The 18452-nt window shown below is 50.5% G+C and overlaps 1 protein-coding gene across 1 annotated transcript; it reads left to right on the top strand.

The window, feature by feature from the left end:
- Positions 1-7384: 7384 nt before the first annotated feature.
- Positions 7385-14979, top strand: DYNLT2B (dynein light chain Tctex-type 2B). Its single transcript, XM_073359069.1, has 5 exons — positions 7385-7523; positions 10179-10312; positions 12020-12089; positions 13559-13622; positions 14523-14979. Exons 1-5 carry the CDS (start codon positions 7456-7458, stop codon positions 14568-14570), a joined length of 384 nt encoding a protein of 127 aa, XP_073215170.1. The 5' UTR covers positions 7385-7455; the 3' UTR covers positions 14571-14979.
- The last annotated feature ends 3473 nt before the right edge of the window (positions 14980-18452 follow it).

The following is an 18452-nucleotide window of genomic DNA, read 5'->3' on the forward strand; positions in this document are numbered from 1 at the left end:
GCATCTGTGGCAGAGCCATAGCCCTCCTTAGTTCCCATCCAGTGTTAATCCTCAAACCAGCCTTCCTGCTGGAAGCCCTTTTCAACCTTTCTCTGGCCTGCAGGACCCCAAGGCACTGCACAAACTCCATAGGCCTGTTCCTTCTCCCCTGACTCATGAAAATACAGACAGGGACTTCCCCCTCCCGTTGATGTGAGTGGGGCTGCTTGTGAGGGTAAAACTATCAGGATTTGGTTTCTGGGATCACTTTACCACTGAAATGCAACCACCTCTGGAGGAGAGAGAAGCAGCTGGGCGCTCAGACGGAAGACAGTGCACAATGTGATAAGGGGCAGGAGAGCAAGGCAAGCTTCCAGCACATAAATATTACACAGGGATCTTTAATGTCTCTGCAGGCCAGGACCACAGGGCTTCAAATCTAGCTTGACAGCCCTCCCCATCATCTCCTACCATCCAAGTTTATTCACAAATGCTGGGCATCCTTTATCTGCACCTATCATATATTCCAGAGTAAAGGCCTACCCTGGAAGCTTTAATTAGGCAATTAATTAGACCACTCCTGTAAGGCCGACTCTTGCAAGCAGGGTTGTAGGATTGGGCCCTAATGAGATCCTTCCTCTAGCTTTATTGAGGTTATAACTGTCCAATCCCTCCTGCAAAGTGAATGTTCGTGAGGTTCTGATGAGTGCAAGCTCGGGGCAGGCTGCTTCCTTTGTTCGGTTTGCGGTGATTGAAAGGGTTTCAGATGCATAGTGTGTGGTCTGTATGTAGGAGCCAAGGTGGCCTAGCTGTGACAACAGAGACCTAGGAAGGCAGGCCCAGTGGGTTTAATCGTGGTGCTGCAGAAACTGTGTCACAGGGGCCTAGCCTGGGCTCAGAAACCTAGCACTGCTTCTCAGCAATAGTGTGATTGCTCCACGATGGGAGCCAGGTTCCTTGGGACAGGTACTCTGTTGTTATGCATTTGTACCGCATCTAGCCAAGCGGTTCTTGACCTTTCCAGACGCCTGTCCCCCTTTCAGGGGTCTGATTTGTGTCACATACCCCCGAGTTTCACCTCACTTAGAAACTACTTGCTTACAAAATCAGACAAAGACACAAAAGTGTTACAGCCCACTAGTGCTGAAAAATAGCTTGCTGTCTCCTTTTTATCCTATATTTGTAAAATAAATCAACTGGAATATAAATATTGTCTGTACCTTTCAGCGTATGGTATATAGAGCCATATAACCGAGTCATGGTCTGTATGAAATTTTAGTTTGTACTGACTTGGCCAGTGCTCTTTATGGAGCCTCTTGTAAAACTAGGCAAATCTCTAGATAAGTTGATGTACCCCCTGGAAGACCCTTGTGTACCCCAGCAGAGAACCACTAACCTAGCACAATGGGGTACTGCCATTGAGCAGGGCCTGTAGGCACAACCATTATAACCTGTTTGTTACCCTTCTGAAGGCAAGAACCGGCCTGGCAGCGAGATCCGTTTGACTGTGGACTCGTCTCCCTAAGGAAGCTGTAACTAACTCTGTCGCCTGGGGCATTTCAGACTGGTCTAGACAAACTACAAAGTCCAAAATAATTCCTTAGGCTGAACTATCTCTCCCTTGGGCTTAGCCCCAAACTGAAAAGGTTGGTAAAATCCCAGGTGGGCATTTTTGGCGGGATCGACTTGAAAGCAATCCCTGGGCAAGTAGGAGCCACCATGCTGCAAATCACAGCCACAGCGGGAATATGTCAGCAGTAACAGAGATCAGATCCCCTGCTCCAAGCAATGCTGTCTGCTTAGCCCCACCATATATCCTATCTCATGAACTAGAGGGAAAATATCTATAGGGTCAGCAGTACAAGACCCATTGCCTAGAAAGGAGCAGGTCTGAGTCTATGCAATAGGGGCCACTGGTGCTAGCTAGTTCATGACAATATATTCTCAAGCATAGAATCGCAGAAATGTAGTGCTGGAAGGTGCCTCCTGTGCTGGGCTGGACCAAGTAAATCTAGACCGTCCCTGGCAGGTGTTTGTCCAACCTGTTCTTAAATGCTTCCAATAATGGGGATTCCACAGACTCCTTTGGTAGTCTACTGTAGCGCATATGCTCTGTGCGTTGCTAACTCATTGACAAGTTATGCAGAAGACACCCCCCTTGCTGAAGGGGCTGTGCTTTTACAAGGAGATCAGAAGTTTCGATCTGTTGCTGCTAGAGAAAAAGGTAATAATTAGTCATTATTTGAAAAGGAAAGGCGTGGGTTTGAATGGGAAACATGAGATTGTACAGGCAGATGTCAAGCAAAGGCTGCCCGGCACCCACAAAACACAGCAGCAACGCACCGCAAGACACTGGAAAACAAACAAACAAACAGTCCCAGGCATTCAATCTGAACTACTAAAGGGAACTTCCCGCTGCAGTTAACTCCACTGCATTTGGAAAGTATATGCAATGATGCAGAAAAATGAAACACGTGTCCTTTTACTATTTGGAGCCTCTCCCTGTGGAGATAGGGGGAGCTGGGCCGTCAGAGGTACCATCTTTGACGCAACGCCACGGTCTTGTCCATTTGTCATCACCGAAGATTCCCTGGCACTTTTTGCAAGAGTCAGGGTGTGAACATCCCCAATGGCCAAACTCCAAGCTGGGTAATAATGGTCTCCAATCAGCAGCTTCAGCTGGAGACAGTCATTTTCACCTCCTACCCTCACCTGTTGTTTAGGGTAGATGCGGCACTCCACTCCAGAGATGGCTGAGTTTCAGCAGTGACTAAACCCATTCGACAAATGCTTTGAGACCCTTGTGGAGGCAAGGTGCCACGCACCGTACCCACGAGACGTCCTCATGATGCTGGTTGTATCAAGATAAACAAAAAAGGAAGCAGGATGTGAGCTGCTCGGAAGAAGATAGCGTTAGAAGCTTGGCTGTTTGCCAGCCTCCTTTGGGACACCTGCAAGGAGCTGCTGATCAGAAACCACAATGGGCAAAAGAAAAGAAACACTCCTGCATGACGAATCAGGACTTTTTGAGGCGTCATATGAGGGGTTTAGGAAGAAACCCGTGGGCCAAATCCTTTCCCCGACGCTGGCCTCACCAGCACAGCGGGTGGTGTGGAGAGAATCTGCACAAGGGGCATGGGTGAAGTTGATGAAGTCCTGTACCCCGGCATGCAGAGGAAGCCATTCCCCTTGCAGGTGCAGGGCAGCCACAATGGCACAGAATGGCCATGGCCATCTCTCCCCTCCCTGTTAGGGGAGAGGATTGTCATGTTCCTCCCCCGAGCATATCCCAGGTGCTGAGGCTGCATGCAGGAGGGAGGACATGGCCCTGTTAGAGATAAGAACATATGACTAGCTGGACCCTCTGTGCAGATATGGCCCCACAGTGATGCTATGCACTGCAGATCTGGGTCTCTCTGCACCTTCTGGTGGCCTGTAGCATGGTGAGATGGAGCATGCAGCAGCCCTTCCCAACCTTGCCAGTGTAATCAAACTACGACTTCGGCTGCCCCTCAAACTCCCCACACTCCCCTCCATTCTCTTCGCCCCACTCTGTAATTAAATGGGGATAGCCTACTGGGGCATGTACTGCTGGGAACAATCCTGCCCAGGAGGGCGTGGGTCACTGGGAAATGAGCTACGAAATCTCTTCCTTTGAGTCTCTCATTCCATGGGCTGCTCCTAATACATTTTGCGCGGGCGTATGTGCTTCTTTAGCTTAAGCAGTTGAGATTCATGCTTTTAACTCCAGAGGTCCTCCATTCAGCCCTGCAGAGGACGCTGGCCGGGCAGGGTTGTTGGATGCGCCCACAATGGGTATGCAACATAAAGGCCTCTGAGCATCTCCTCTTCCTGGCTGACTCCCTAGCAAGGAGTCCTATCTCACACCATCACCATTCAGCCACATTCACTTCCCCTTGAATAAAAATAATCAAATGATTCATTTTTTTAAAAAAGAAAGTAGCATGGGGCTGCTAAAAAAACAACAACAACTAAACAAGTTCCGATAAGGTATATTACGGCCTTGCATTTCCAGTAACACAGGTATAGGCCTGTGTTGGGAGGAGGAGGTGTGACGGAAAAGTGAGCTACTTATTATCATGGTTTGTTACTTAATTACCACACGACTTATCGTCTTCCTTCCTTAATCTCACCCTTTGAAGCCCAACCAACCCCTGATGAATGGGGCTCTCTGCTCTTCCTTCCATGCCTTGCTGTGCCTCGGAATCAGAACAGGGATGGAAAAGCAGCTGCCATGAAAAAAAGGCTAAGAATAACACCCAGCACTGGGGGGACGTAGAAATAAACGTGAGAGATCAGGGGTCCGAGGGAGCGAGCGAAGAGTCTGGTGAGCAAAAAAAGTGGGAAACTGACAAAAAAGAGTTCTAATAGGAAGTCAATTAACCAGGTCTCCTCCAAGGGTTCTGGAACGGCAAGTCAAACCGTTCTCTCCTAGCGTCTTCCTCCGACTCACTGTTCTGACCTGGAGCAAGCCACTTAGGCCAACATTTTTAAACACGGGTTGCCTAAAGTTCGATCCATCTTTAAGCCACCCCGGGTATGAGCATATGCACCTAAACGTACAGGGCAACGTGTAAAGAACTGAAAGGAAAATGCCAGTAGGCAGGCGAGTTGTATAAATGATCTGCAACCCAACTAGGGGGGTGAAGATTCTGCGGAGTAATGTTGCCACAGTCACTGCACACCTCCCTCCTGTTCCCCCTGCAGGCTGGCTCCTTCTTTCTGGGCTCTCCGAGGTTTCATTGATGTGTAGGACCCTCTCCAGGGGGTGGCCTTTAAAAGTCATATTTTATTGGTGTGTTGTTTCCAAGACACTGCCTCGGTCTAGAATATTTCTACCAAATAGTGGCTACTGTTTTTTTCTAAGAAGTCTAATCCTGCAAGGTGCTGAGCACTGCAAATTCCTATGGAAGTAGGTGGGAGCGAAAATGCTCAGCACTATGGGGATTAGGCTGTACAGTCTCTCTCTCTCTCTAGCTCCTCTGCACATGGAACCGTCTGACATCCTGCCATGTATCCCACATGGTTTTGGTGGACCTAGTTCGTTTAAGGTTTTATAGTTATCCTACCCCAGGATTCACGTGTAGAGGGAAAGCAGAGAAGTTCCCCCTACCTCTACATCATAGTACCCAGGTCTCCTGACTCCCAGGCAGATGCTCCCTGTAGGCCTTTGCACTTCCAATGTACTCCCCACGCATCCTCCCAGCCTCCTTATGAAGCAGGTAAATATGGAATCTTAGACCAAAGGTTCTCAACCTCTTTTGTTCTGAGCCCCCCCCCAACAGGCTATAAAGAACTCCATGGCCCACCTGTGCCACGGTAACTGTTTTTCTGCATCTAAAAGCCAGGGTCGGCATTAGTGGGTAACAAGCAGGGCAATTGCCAGGGGCCCCCATGAAGCTACATTGCTCAGGCTTCAGCTTCAGCCCTCAGTGACGGGGCTCAGGGCCCTGGGCTTCAGCCCCATGCGGTGGGGCTTTGGCTTTCTGCCCTGGGCCCCAGGGAGTCTAATGCTGGCCCTCCTTGGAGGCCCCCCTGGCCCCTACTTAAGGTCCCCTAGGGGGGCCCGGACCCCTGGTTGAGAACTACTGTCTTAGACCCACTTCCCTGATGGCGAAACGTGAAGCACAGCAAGGGGATGGGGGTTGGGATGGTCCAGCAGCCAGTCAGTGGGAGAGCTGGGAGTGGAACCTAGGAGTCCTGACTTACAGCCAGAGGATAGCTGCCTACCCCGCTCCTTCCTCCGACCAATGACTCGATGGAGAGGAAGATACACTTGTGTACCCACAGCAAACTGCAGAGTAACTCCTCCTTGAGATGAGACATGATACAGATTTCTGATCTGTCAGAAGATCATTTCCAGGCGATGCTTCACACTGTAGTGAGAGAGGAAAAAAAGCTTAGCGTGGGTGTTTTGCATGGGAGTCTGCTGTGCAGCTCAACTGCAGCTCCCTGTAACCCACTTGGCTGTGAGATCATTTATCTTTAGACACTATTTCTGCCTTCTTCACCATGGTTCACAGGCGAGAGCAAAGCAAAGGCTGCCATCATTGTTCTGTTCCTTCCTAAGTAAGGTCCTGCATTTCCTTATCATCTTTTACCCCACCAGATCCCATAGCAGAGAGGGCTCACCTCATCAACCACTGCAGTGCAGCCCCTCCTGCTCCTGGGAATGGAACAGGGGCAGGCAGCTGTTTCACAGAGCACAGCTCTTTAGGACAGGAAGTAAAGAATAACACACCTAGTTGAAATTGCAGGAGGAACTTAAATAGGCAAAAGGCAGCTGCCTGAGCTGGAATTCGGTCAAGACAACAGAATCAGCACTTTTATTTTTACCAGTAGCACCATGGGATCTTTAATGTTCACCAGCCCCACTTGGTATTTGTCCACAAGTGGGTCCCTTCAACTCTTTATCCCAAATATCTGCTTTTTAACTGAATTTCATCACTACAAAATGTATCACGGGCGGGGATCTCTTTCCACCTCCCTTTCAGTCATAGGCATTTTGTTGCTGTTCACTGAATGCCCGCAGGCTTTGTCTGGGCCTAGACTAGAGAACTGTTTGTCAGTCACCTCTCTTCCCAGTTCGCTGCAGGCTGCCACGCAGGCGTGTAACCAAAAAAGTCGCTCTAGGGCATCTTCCTACATTGGCACGCAGGTCCCCTGTCCAGATGTGCACGTTTCTCCCTGGGCACATGCCCCCCTGTCCAGATGAGCATCCTTCCACATGCCCCGGGCGTAGGCCCCCTCCGTCCAGATGTGCAGGCCTCCGCCCCATCCAGATGTGCATCCTCCCTCCTCCAAGCCCTGGGCCCCTGCCCTCCCAGCCAGATGTGGCTCCTTCCCCAGGCCCCGGGCGTAGGCCCCCCCATCCAGATGTGCGGGCCTCCGCCCCATCCAGATGTGCTTCCTCCCTCCTCCAAGCCCTGGGCCCCTGCCCTCCCAGCCAGATGTGCCTCCTTCCCCAGGCCCCGGGCGTAGGCCCCCCATCCAGATGTGCGGGTCTCCGCCCCATCCAGATGTGCATCCTCCCTCCTCCAAGCCCTGGGCCCCTGCCCTCCCAGCCAGATGTGGCTCCTTCCCCAGGCCCCGGGCGTAAGCCCCCTCCGTCCAGATGTGCAGGCCTCCGTCCCCATCCAGATGTGCATCCTCCCTCCTCCAAGCCCTGGGCCCCTGCCCTCCCAGCCAGATGTGCCTCCTTCCCCAGGCCCCGGGCGTAGGCCCCCCCGTCCAGATGTGGGGGCCTCCGCCCCGCACAAGGGCGCGTCCCCGCCGGCAGAAGTCAGCGCCCCGCCCGGTGCCGCGCGGCGCTGGGGGGGCGGGGCACTGGCTCGCGCGGCTCCCCCGTCACGTGACGGGGGGGGGGGCAGAGGCTTACAGAGTCCGGAAGCGGAAGCGAGGAGCGCCGGCCGGGGGGAGGGCCGGTTGCTGTGGTAACGCGGCGCGGCCGTGGCCATGGGGGAGCCGCTGGGCCCGCCGAGCCTCGAGAACTCGTACAGCCTGCGGCCGGCCTTCCAGCACAAGTGAGCGGCCGCGGCCGGCTGGGAGGGCCCTGGTTTGGGGGCTGGGAGGGACCGGGAGCAGTGAGGGCCCTGGGGGGTGTTGAGGGATGGAGTGGGGGACCCTGGGGGTGGGGGGAAGTGTTGGAGTGGGGGGGCTGGGGGGAGGTGTTGGGAGATGGAGTGGGGGGGCTGGGGGGGAGATCCGGGGGGGGGCTGGGAGCAGTGAGGGCCCTGGGGGGTTTTGAGGGATGGAGTGGGGGACCCTGGGGGGTGGGGGGAAGTGTTGGAGTGGGGGGGCTGCGGGGAGGTGTTGGGAGATGGAGTGGGGGGGATCCTGGGGGAGATGGGGAGCAGTGAGGTGTTGAGGGATGGAGTGGGGGACCCTGGGGGGTGGGGGGAAGTGTTGGAGTGGGGGGCTGGGGGGAGGTGTTGGGAGATGGAGTGGGGGGGCTGGGGGGGAGATCCGGGGGGGGCTGGGAGCAGTGAGGGCCCTGGGGGTGTTGAGGGATGGAGTGGGGGACCCTGGGGGGTGGGGAGATGTTGGAGTGGGGGGGCTGGGGGGAGGTGTTGGGAGATGGAGTGGGGGGCCTGGGGGGGAGATCCGGGGGGGGGCTGGGAGCAGTGAGGGCCCTGGGGGGTGTTGAGGGATGGAGTGGGGGACCCTGGGGGGTGGGGGGAAGTGTTGGAGTGGGGGGGCTGCGGGGAGGTGTTGGGAGATGGAGTGGGGGGGATCCTGGGGGAGATGGGGAGCAGTGAGGTGTTGAGGGATGGAGTGGGGGACCCTGGGGGGTGGGGGGAAGTGTTGGAGTGGGGGGCTGGGGGGAGGTGTTGGGAGATGGAGTGGGGGGGATCCTGGGGGGGGCTGGGAGCAGTGAGGGCCCTGGGGGGTGTTGAGGGATGGAGTGGGGGACCCTGGGGGGTGGGGGGAAGTGTTGGAGTGGGGGGGCTGCGGGGAGGTGTTGGGAGATGGAGTGGGGGGGATCCTGGGGGAGATGGGGAGCAGTGAGGTGTTGAGGGATGGAGTGGGGGACCCTGGGGGGTGGGGGGAAGTGTTGGAGTGGGGGGGCTGCGGGGAGGTGTTGGGAGATGGAGTGGGGGGGATCCTGGGGGAGATGGGGAGCAGTGAGGTGTTGAGGGATGGAGTGGGGGACCCTGGGGGGTGGGGGGAAGTGTTGGAGTGGGGGGCTGGGGGGAGGTGTTGGGAGATGGAGTGGGGGGGCTGGGGGGGAGATCCGGGGGGGGGGGGGCTGGGAGCAGTGAGGGCCCTGGGGGTGTTGAGGGATGGAGTGGGGGACCCTGGGGGGTGGGGGGAAGTGTTGGAGTGGGGGGGCTGGGGGGAGGTGTTGGGAGATGGAGTGGGGGGGCTGGGGGGGAGATCCGGGGGGGGGGGGCTGGGAGCAGTGAGGGCCCTGGGGGGTTTTGAGGGATGGAGTGGGGGACCCTGGGGGGTGGGGGGAAGTGTTGGAGTGGGGGGGCTGCGGGGAGGTGTTGGGAGATGGAGTGGGGGGGATCCTGGGGGAGATGGGGAGCAGTGAGGTGTTGAGGGATGGAGTGGGGAACCCTGGGGGGTGGGGAGATGTTGGAGTGGGGGGGCTAGGGGGCCCCTGGAGGGTGGGGAGTAGCGAGGGCCTGGGGAGGGGGGTGGAATCAAGGTTCTGGCTCACAAATCTTCAGTCCTGCCCCATCCCTCCTCCCCCCGCCACCTCCCTGAACACCGTTTTTTGTGAGGTCCAGAGGAAAGGTTGCCATTGCCCCCCATTCGCTGTCCCCTCAATTCTGTGTGGGGAAGGGAAGGTGGGTGTGGACAGTTACCCTTCTCATCTATGCTTGGAGGTATGTGTAACAGGGTTGGCACCCACCTCTCAGGAGTGCCCCCTTCGGTTTGGGCATCTCGGCATTCTTTAGGTCAGGAGCCCCCTTTCCGTGGTTCTCAAGCACTCAGCCCTCCGGCCATGTGACACTGTCTGCATGTTAACCAGCACACACCCCTTCTTGGGTATACAGTCCACAGAGACCTAGCTCAGTACCCCTCTGGTGGTCTCTCTCTAGCCCTCCTTTGGCTTTAGCCTTTATATAGTCCAGCCCTGGTATGGGGCCATATCCCCAGGGCTTCCTCCCTGGAGACACTAGCTTTCTGTAGCCCTCCTCAGGCTCAGTTCCTAGCAGCCAGCCAGGAGCCCCCCCAAGTCCCTGCCAGCAGACTTGGCTGTCCATAGTTCTGCTGTTCTTCCAGGCCTCCAGTCCATTCTTCTCCTGCTCCATGCAGCAACTAACTACTGCTCTGTTCTGCAGCCCTTCTTATATGGCCCTCCTGGGCCCTGATTGTTTGCTTCCCCTGCAGCCACTCTAAGCTGCTTGGAGGCCTCTCTACTGCTCCTTTCCTGGGATGGGAGCGGCAGAACCCTGAGTTCCTCCAGCAGGGGGCCTTTGGGCCTAGTCCACCCTATCACAGTATAACTGTGGTCCAGTATTAGATTTTATTTGCCCATCTACCCGACTAGAATGTAGAGCTGGTGGGTGTGTACAGTTTTGCAAGGTTGGTTAACTAGCTTCCACTTTTGCTGCTCTTTTAATGCATTTCCACTTGCCGAGAATGAAAGGTGAATTTTTCCACATAGCTACATTTCATCCTGTACTGTGAACTTTCTGAGATTTAGGATTTTTTTCCCCTGTTAGATTCCGATCTTCTGCAGTAAAAGAGTGCATCCATGCGATACTGAAGGAGAATCTAGCCAATGTGCAATACAACCCAGAGGAAACGCCGGGGCTCACACAGTCCTTATCAGAGACAATTAAAGATAGACTGAAAGGTAATGAGGATTGGTGGGGAAACTGCCTCTTTCCTTACTGAATTTGTTCCTTTCTTTTGCAAGTATTGATTCTCTCCTCTGTTTTTTAAAACTCCTCGATCACTGATGACTGACCACAACTCTATATTATTTAATAAACTAGTATATATGTACATGGTGCTTTACAACTTGGTCTCAGTCTTGAGGATCTTAACATTTAATTCAGACAAATCTGATTACATACAGACCCACTGGTGAGAGAGATCAGCTTAGGAAGTATCATGGAAGAAGTAGAATGCATGGAGCATGGGTAGCATGGAAGAAGGGGCATAACTGAGAGTTGGAGAGCGAGACCAGGACCTGATTCTGACCTCACTTCCATAAATGGAATCACTCCTGGTTTAGCCTGGTGTAAATGAGATCAGAATCAGGTCCAAAGGGACCACACTGGGAATCAGACTCATTGGGAGCAGCTGAGGGAAAGGTAAGAGACTAGGGAGCAAGAGGCTGTGGGTCATGACATCATCATGTACTGATGGCATGTTGCAGCATAGCAGTGTTGTTTCAGAACATTGCATGTTTCGATTCCAGAAGTTATTTCAGGACCCATTAAATGTTCCCCACATCCAATTCTGGAATAACTACACAGATGAGAGTCAGCATTATCATTTTGGGAATAGGGTTGTACTCTCTCTGCTGTCTGCCTTTGCAGCAAGAGAACCAGAATATCATGAGTTCCTGCATTAATAGTGTGTTTTAGATCTCCCTTACAGAGATGCTAATTTTAAAATAGATTATGTAGCATACGTCGTCTGAGCTATACCCAGGACCTGATTTCAGTGCTTTATAAAGATATACATGGTGCCCTGAGGCAGGAGTGGCCCAATACAGCCCACAGGATTTTGCCTGACTTCTGTGTCTGCTGTCATCTTGAATAAGGAATGACGCTGTGAGCACTACCAGATCTCGCATGTCACACTGCATCTTGCAGCGGAGATACAAATGGAGTGTAGCATGCTGGAGTCTTGCCTTATTGAAGATAGAGGCAGTGTTCTATTTTAAGCAAATTTGTTTTGGCTCTTGCATTTCTGGCGAGTTGCCAGTTTCACCCCCTCTACCAAATTGGTATCACCTATACCCTGATGGAACAGTATCTATTTGCTGTTCTTTTGGAATAGAACCAGACAGCTTTGTAGTCATGTAGCTCAGATCTGTGCATGCTCTCATGCTCTACTACTAAAACAGGAATGTTAAAGATACTAGTAATACATGGCAGAAACAGCAATCAATTTCCTCAAGATCAGAACAATTTTAAAATAATTCAGATGACTTGAAACTTCTGGGTTTCATGTAACAGCCTCGCTTCTACTCTGACCCATTTGTTTTCATGGGATTTTTTTTTTAACCCTGGAAAGTTGTCTAATTGGCATGGTTGGTGTTTGTTGTATCTGTTTGAGAGGTTTTTCCTCTCCCTATCCTGTGTTTCAAAGGTGTTGAGCACCTGCAACTCCCATTTATTTGAATCAGATTCTGGTGCTCAGCACTTATGAAAGTGAGGCCATTAGGCAGCTTATCTACTGTACATAGCATTCATTTCACTGCCCATTGGAAACTAAGAGTTTCTAGTTACAAAATAAATAGCTCTCTCCCTGTGTCCTGTCTGACTATAATAAAATTCTGTACTCTTCCATTTTGAAACTGTTCATTTTTCTCCCTCTTACTCTGCAGCAGAGGGATTTCACCGATATAAAATGGTGGTGCAGGTTGTGATTGGAGAACAGAGAGGTGAAGGAGTGAAGTAAGTTTTGTGCATTTCAGGTGTCTTGCTTTTGTCATCCTCCTCAAGAGTTAATACAGCAACACAACCTTGCTCCTAACTCTCTGAGACAGGCAAGTGTTCTGCAGGAGGTCAGACTAGATAATCACTATGGTCCCTTCTGGACTTAAAATCTTTAAAACATAGCTCATGTCACAGAGTTCTCTCTGCTGTAATTAGCAAAGCAAGGCTGTTCGTATCCTCTTGTTAGGCAGCAATTTACTAAGGGCCAGATTTTAAAAAGTGCCCATCTCCCATTTAGGCCCCCAAATAAGTATCTAGACTTTCAAAAGAGCTTAGCACCCAACATGTAGAATTCTCTTAAAAATCTGACCTCAATTGTGGGTGCTGAGCGCTTGAAAATATGGCCCCAAATGCTGGTGATTAGAGAAGAATTCTTACATGTTGACATAGAAAGATTGTGGCTTCCACTAGTGCTGAGCTAAGAAAAGAACGTTGAACAACCCAGGAAGTAGGTAATCTGTATCTGCTGGGTTTATCTTCAGTATCTGTGTGCTCCTCAATGAGATAAATGCAACAGATAAGGGTAATCAGATCTCATACCCTTTGTGTAAGCTGATTAGAGATCAGGAAAGAATACCTCTTCCCTGTGCATTACATCACGTACATTTGGCGAGATATAATGTGTGTGTGGTGGTCCCCTTCCTCTAAACCATCTCCATGCGGGCCACTGTCTGAGGCAGGATACCAAACTCGATGGACCAATGATGTAATCCAATCTGATGAATCCTGTGTTGTTGAGCTTGAGGCAACAGCACCAGAACCGGGGGCCCAGGATGCCATGGCCCCCCCCACTTCTTAATACGGGCGTAGTTTGGAGGGCAGTGGGGCGGTGCTGGCCGAAGGCTTGAAGTTTAGGGGGGCAGCACCACTGCAAAGTGCATCCCCTGCCGGTGCTGCTCCGCAGCTGCCCAAGGCTTCCAGTCTGGGGGGGCAATGCAACTCCCTACTCTCCAAACTACAGCCATGTTAAAAAGTGGGGGGCAGGGCCCCTGGGCCCCCCCAGTTCCAGCACTGATGACCCCCTCACTTCTACAAGGTTCTGGAGCCCTTAACTTGGTGTATAAACCATTGGAGGAAATTCTCTAGCCTGTTATGCAGGAGGATGGACTACATTTATCATAATGGTTCCTTCTGGTCTTAAAACCTTAAGTTCTTTGCTATGGGGTATCAAGTTGGCCCGCCCTGAGCTCTTATTGACTCAGATAGTGTCTGAGGTGGGGAAATTGCAAGTAATGCTCTCCCTAACTCTCTGAAAAACATCAACTTCATCCAGCACAAAGTCACATTCCCAAGTCCAAATGAGCTGGTTTTGTTCTTCAAAGGAAAACAACTCTTGGCTTTCAGGGAAAGTAGTGACCAGGTATTCATATCTCAGTTTACCCCCCCAGGTTGCCGTGTTAATGGCTTATCCCAATTCATTTGTTTAGCATGGCTGCGCGGTGTTTCTGGGATGCTGACACTGACAACTATGCCCAGGATGTTTTTATTAATGTGAGTATTTGCAATTTTTCCCGGGGAAAATTAAGTGAATCTGTTCTGTGTGTATTTATAGAGAGAGAGATTCTGATCACAGAATGTGGACTTGATACATTAACCTCTAGGCCATTTGTTTGTACTAAGTACCAAGACAATACGGAAAAAAATACCAATAGTCAGCAGTGGAATTTGTATAGGCCCCAATTCAGCAGTCTGTCCCTATTCAGCAAAGCACTTGATGATGATACTACAGTACTTAGATCTTACATAGTGCTTTTCATCCAAGATCTCAAAGCACTTCACAAAGGAGGTGGGTATTCTTAGCTCCATTTTACAGCTAGGGAAACTGTAGCACAGGGAGGTAAAGTTACCTAAGGCCATGTTTAATGCTTTGCTAGTCAGAGTACAGGACTGGAAACCAGGATATCCTGAGCTTTGCCACTGACTGTCCTCTGACCTTGAACTAGTCACTGAACTCCTCTGCAAAATGAAGATAATATTGGGGTGCTGAGAATTAATGTTTGTAAAGTATTGTGAAGAAGAAAAGCCCTGCTTACATTCTAAGTATTTAAGCAGTTAAAAGTGAATCAGATACCATAAGGATGTCTTCTGCAAAACTTGAACCTGTGTTATTTGTCATCTTTAACCATTTAGTGCAGCATCAGGATTTCTAAGTTTAGTGGATAATAAAATGACTTTAAAATAAAAGACAAAAACTTGGTGTGCAAGTTGTTTTAGTCTGTTTTTTTTTTTTAAACACTCTTAAGTTCTTGTCTAGATTTTCTTTATACCAAATTAAGGACATAACAAAAATGTAATCTTTGAACTTTTAGTTGGGCTTCAATATGATCACTTGTTTCAGTGAGAGGAGTACACTTTTGTTAAAACTAATATGCTTCTCTATTGTTTTCTCAGGACAGTCTGTTCTGCGTGGTAGCTGCATTTGGCTGTTTCTATTACTGATGCCAGTGAAGACTGCAGAAAAGTACTACAGTAATTTTAGAGAGGAATTATTTTGTTTGGTTTTCTTCAATAATTTATACTAAGGAGGAGTGTACTCATGTTTTCTCAAAGTAGCAGACTTACAATTGTACAAAGCCTGCTCACTGTATCTCTATAATACACTGATGTGTCCACAACTTCCTCTTCTTTCCTGCTTGTATAAATATAGCTTTGTAGCATATTGTTATTCTTTTGTCTTTTTAATCATCCTTCCTGCTTTGTGCAAAATGGATTTATTAACTCCTAGGAGCCAGATATAGTGCCTTAAAAGGACTAGATTGCTTTTATTAGTAGTGACTTGTTTCCATAATGTAATAAATATTTATGATCAATGTAATATAATAAATACAAATGTATATATTATACCTTTTCCCAGCTTTGTCCATACCTATGTGTCTGATCTTGTCTCTTCTAGCACTAGCATCTGCTCCCTCAACTCCACCAAATATGCCAGCCTTGAATGTTCATATAGCTGCTTCTCCCACAAATGTCTCCATGTTTCCTGCCATGGCTAGAATGCCCTCCTTCAGCTAGGCCAGAAGGCCACTACTCTGTCCTCTTGTAAATCTCTCCTCAAGACCACCTATGGCTGTGATGCTTATAAGAAACCATGGTTCAATCTAGCTAACGTTAATTGGCCAGTTGGGGAGAGCTGATATTTAAGAAGAAAAACAATTTAAATGATTCAGAGCCATTAAGTCGGACTCATTATTAGGCTGTGTGACTAATGATTCTATGACCGTTACCCTCATCCTTCCTTCCTGTCATTTGCTAAATTCACTGGTTGCGTCTTGTTTCACATTCGGCCCAGATCCTGCAAAAACTGACAGCTCACATGCTTAACTTTAGCATGTGAGTTGTCTCATTGCCAAGTTAAGCATGTGCTTAAGGGGTTGCAGGATCGTGGCCTCAGTTTCTAAGCACTATGAGGCAGGGACCCAGTCTACTTATTTGTCCATGCAGAGCTCATCACAGTAGGACTCCAATGTTGAGTGGGATCGCTGGATGCTACCACAGTATAAATTAGCAAACAAAAACTACGTTTAGTGACAGTTAAGGTTGCAGCAGGGCACATCCCTCCATCCCAACCCTTAAAAACAGGAAAATTAAGGGAAAGACGTGTGCATTCCTTTCCACCTTCACATCACCTGCAACAGAGAGCTAACACACTCTAGTGCGCCATAATGCTTCACTCCAATTGCCACCAGCTACCCAAAAGCCATATGTACCCTGGCTGCATCCAACTTGAACTCTGCTACAAAACCTTGGCAGTGACCTCATATGCTTTTTATGTATCAACCAATCAGCACATCTGACTGTCACCCATTCATGCATTTGGGAATTTATTTTGCTTTAACGCTGCAAGTTGGCTGAAGCTGAGGTACAAAGAAAAGTGAGACAATCCAGTGAAAAGGGACCAGGAGGGGTGATTTTTAAACTCTTGTTCTTTCTATACCAATTAATTTTTCACCAAACCACTGTGAAAAATTAGATTTCTTATGAAAATGGGATTTTTACAAACAAAAGGGTTAACGCTCCTGTCAAATCGAACTCCCTAACACAACCCTACTATAATCTACCCAAGCTAACTGAGGGTATCTTCCCCCTTTTTCAAGAAAAATGTAACAGCTCCGGCTCTAGAGAAAACATACTGCAATACAGTGCTTTGCCCCAACTATGCTAGTTGCCTAGATGAAGCGAGCTGTCGCTCACCAAAGCTCATGCTCAAATAAATGGGTTCGTCTCTAAGGTGCCACAAGTCCTCCTGTTCTTTTTGCGGATACAGACTAACACGGCTGCTACCCTGAAACCTAGATAAGTTAATGTACAAGTTGTGATGCAGCATCCTTCCATTTTTAGGTTTGGTTTTGATGGCTAATAGAATCCATCAACACACAAAGGGTCTCCCAGGCCTTAAGGCAAAGCAATGTGTTTCCAGCCCCAAGGCAGACATTTGCGTGTAATATGAGACCTAGTGCATGTGGTTGTCTCCCTCTAGTGGCTGGCCCCAGCCATGGTAAGAACCTGTCATTTCCTGACACAGTCCTCCATAAATGAGCTATGTTTCCCCCTTGTGGATCTCAGAGGCCCCATAGCACTATTGCCTGGGGATCCTGCCCCACACTAAGCCCCGCCCCTCACTTCCAACCCCCTTCTTCCAGCAATGCAACTACTGCAGCTCCCTTTGTTTTAAATCTTGTCTCTCTTCCTTCCTTCTGGTGGATCACTGAGGTTTTAATCCCTCTCGCCCTTCCGGCACGGCCCCACCTTGTCAGGCTTCTTCTGCACCCTCAGAATGGCAGATCGGCCGCGAAAGCACCACAGCAAATCCAAAAGGTGCTCAGTGTGTGAGGCTCCCTTTCCAGGAACATCAGAGGGAGAACTGTGTCCTATGTGCTGCCAGCCCGCCTCCCCCTTCTCTGTCACAGGGTTGGGCTTTGAGTCAAAGTGGCGTGATGGGGCCGTATCTCCTGCACGTAGCCAGGACTCCAGCGGGGAGCCGTGGGACTCACAGGAGGAGGAAACTCCTCCACCATTGCCACGCTGGGTAAGTTAAGCAAAGCCCCCCTCTTATGAAGGGAAGGAGTTTCACAGGCTCCTATCCCAGTTCCTCAGGCAGGTGCTTTCCTTCCTGATCTCAAAGCCCTCACACCAGTTCACCAAGATTTTCCATCAAAAGATGATGCCCCTGCCAACTGCCTACATGATCAAGGCCTCAACAGACACTCTGCAGTTTGTTGTGAGTAACTGATACGTGCCACACCTTGCCTGTGTGTGATATGCTCAATTGCTAAGAATCAGACACTGATTAAAATGCTGGAGCTGTGTTTATTTGCAGTGGGTGCAGAGCTTGAAACACACTCTTGTCCATGCAGCCCCGTGCTGATATTAAATATGCAAATAGCACACCTCATGAGGGACCCAGGTTGGCAAACAAACCTAGTAGGTAGCTCAGCACTCACAGGAAACCCTACAATAACAAACATGGTCAACCTGTGGAACTCATTGCCAGGGGATATTGTGAAGGCCAAAAGTATAATTGGGTTCAAAAAAGAATTAGGTAAATTCATGGAGGATAGGTCTGCCAAGGGCTATTAGCCAAGATGGTCAGGAACGCAAACCCTAAGCCCTTAGATGTTCCTAAGCCCCTGACTGCCAGAAGTTGGGACAGGATGACAGGGGATGGGTCTCTAGATAATTTCCCTGTTCTGTCCATTTTCTCTGAAGCATCTGGCCCCGGGCACTGTCAGAGGCAGGATACTGGGCTAGGTGGACCACTGATCTGACCCACTACGGCCGTTCCTATGATGCTCACGATCCAGTGCTGAGGACTAACTCTGCCATAACAGACTCGGCCTGGGCATCTCGCGGTCCTGAGCCTGACCCTCCGCTCCGATCCGTGGCCTGCACAGGCTGAGAATTAACGAGTGAATCTAAAATGCGCAAGGGGACGTGGGGCTGGACTACTAACAACCCTAAGAGAACAAACCTTCTCTGCTGAGCCTGGAGGCCACCGGGAAACCCTTTTGTAAAACTGGGCCCCTCGGCCTCCCCGCAATGATAAAGGTGGAACCCATCGGCAACCCTACAACAACAAACCCCCCCTGCGCAGGGCCTGCGGCCCATCCGTGGTCCTCCTACAGCGAGCCCGGCCCCCCTGGCCCTGGGTGTGCAGCGACCCCACGACACCCAATGCGGGGCGCACGGGCAACGCTACCCCAGCAACGCGGCACGCCAGGGGTCCACGGGCGACCCTACAATAACAAGCGCAGGGCGCTGAGGCGGGGCCGCCAGGGACCCTACCACAACAAGAGACCCAGCCGCCCTGCAGCCCTACGCCAG

The sequence above is a fragment of the Lepidochelys kempii genome, chromosome 9 (genome assembly GCF_965140285.1).
Source record: "Lepidochelys kempii isolate rLepKem1 chromosome 9, rLepKem1.hap1, whole genome shotgun sequence".
NCBI lineage: Eukaryota > Metazoa > Chordata > Testudines > Cheloniidae > Lepidochelys > Lepidochelys kempii.

Bases quoted from the DNA above. Each gene is read 5' to 3' on its own strand.
- DYNLT2B (XM_073359069.1), top strand. From the start codon at position 7,456: ATGGGGGAGCCGCTGGGCCCGCCGAGCCTCGAGAACTCGTACAGCCTG. The intron at 7,524-10,178 runs GTGAGCGGCCGC...TTCCCCTGTTAG, and splicing joins CGGCCGGCCTTCCAGCACAA to ATTCCGATCTTCTGCAGTAA. The intron at 12,090-13,558 runs GTAAGTTTTGTG...TCATTTGTTTAG, and splicing joins CAGAGAGGTGAAGGAGTGAA to CATGGCTGCGCGGTGTTTCT.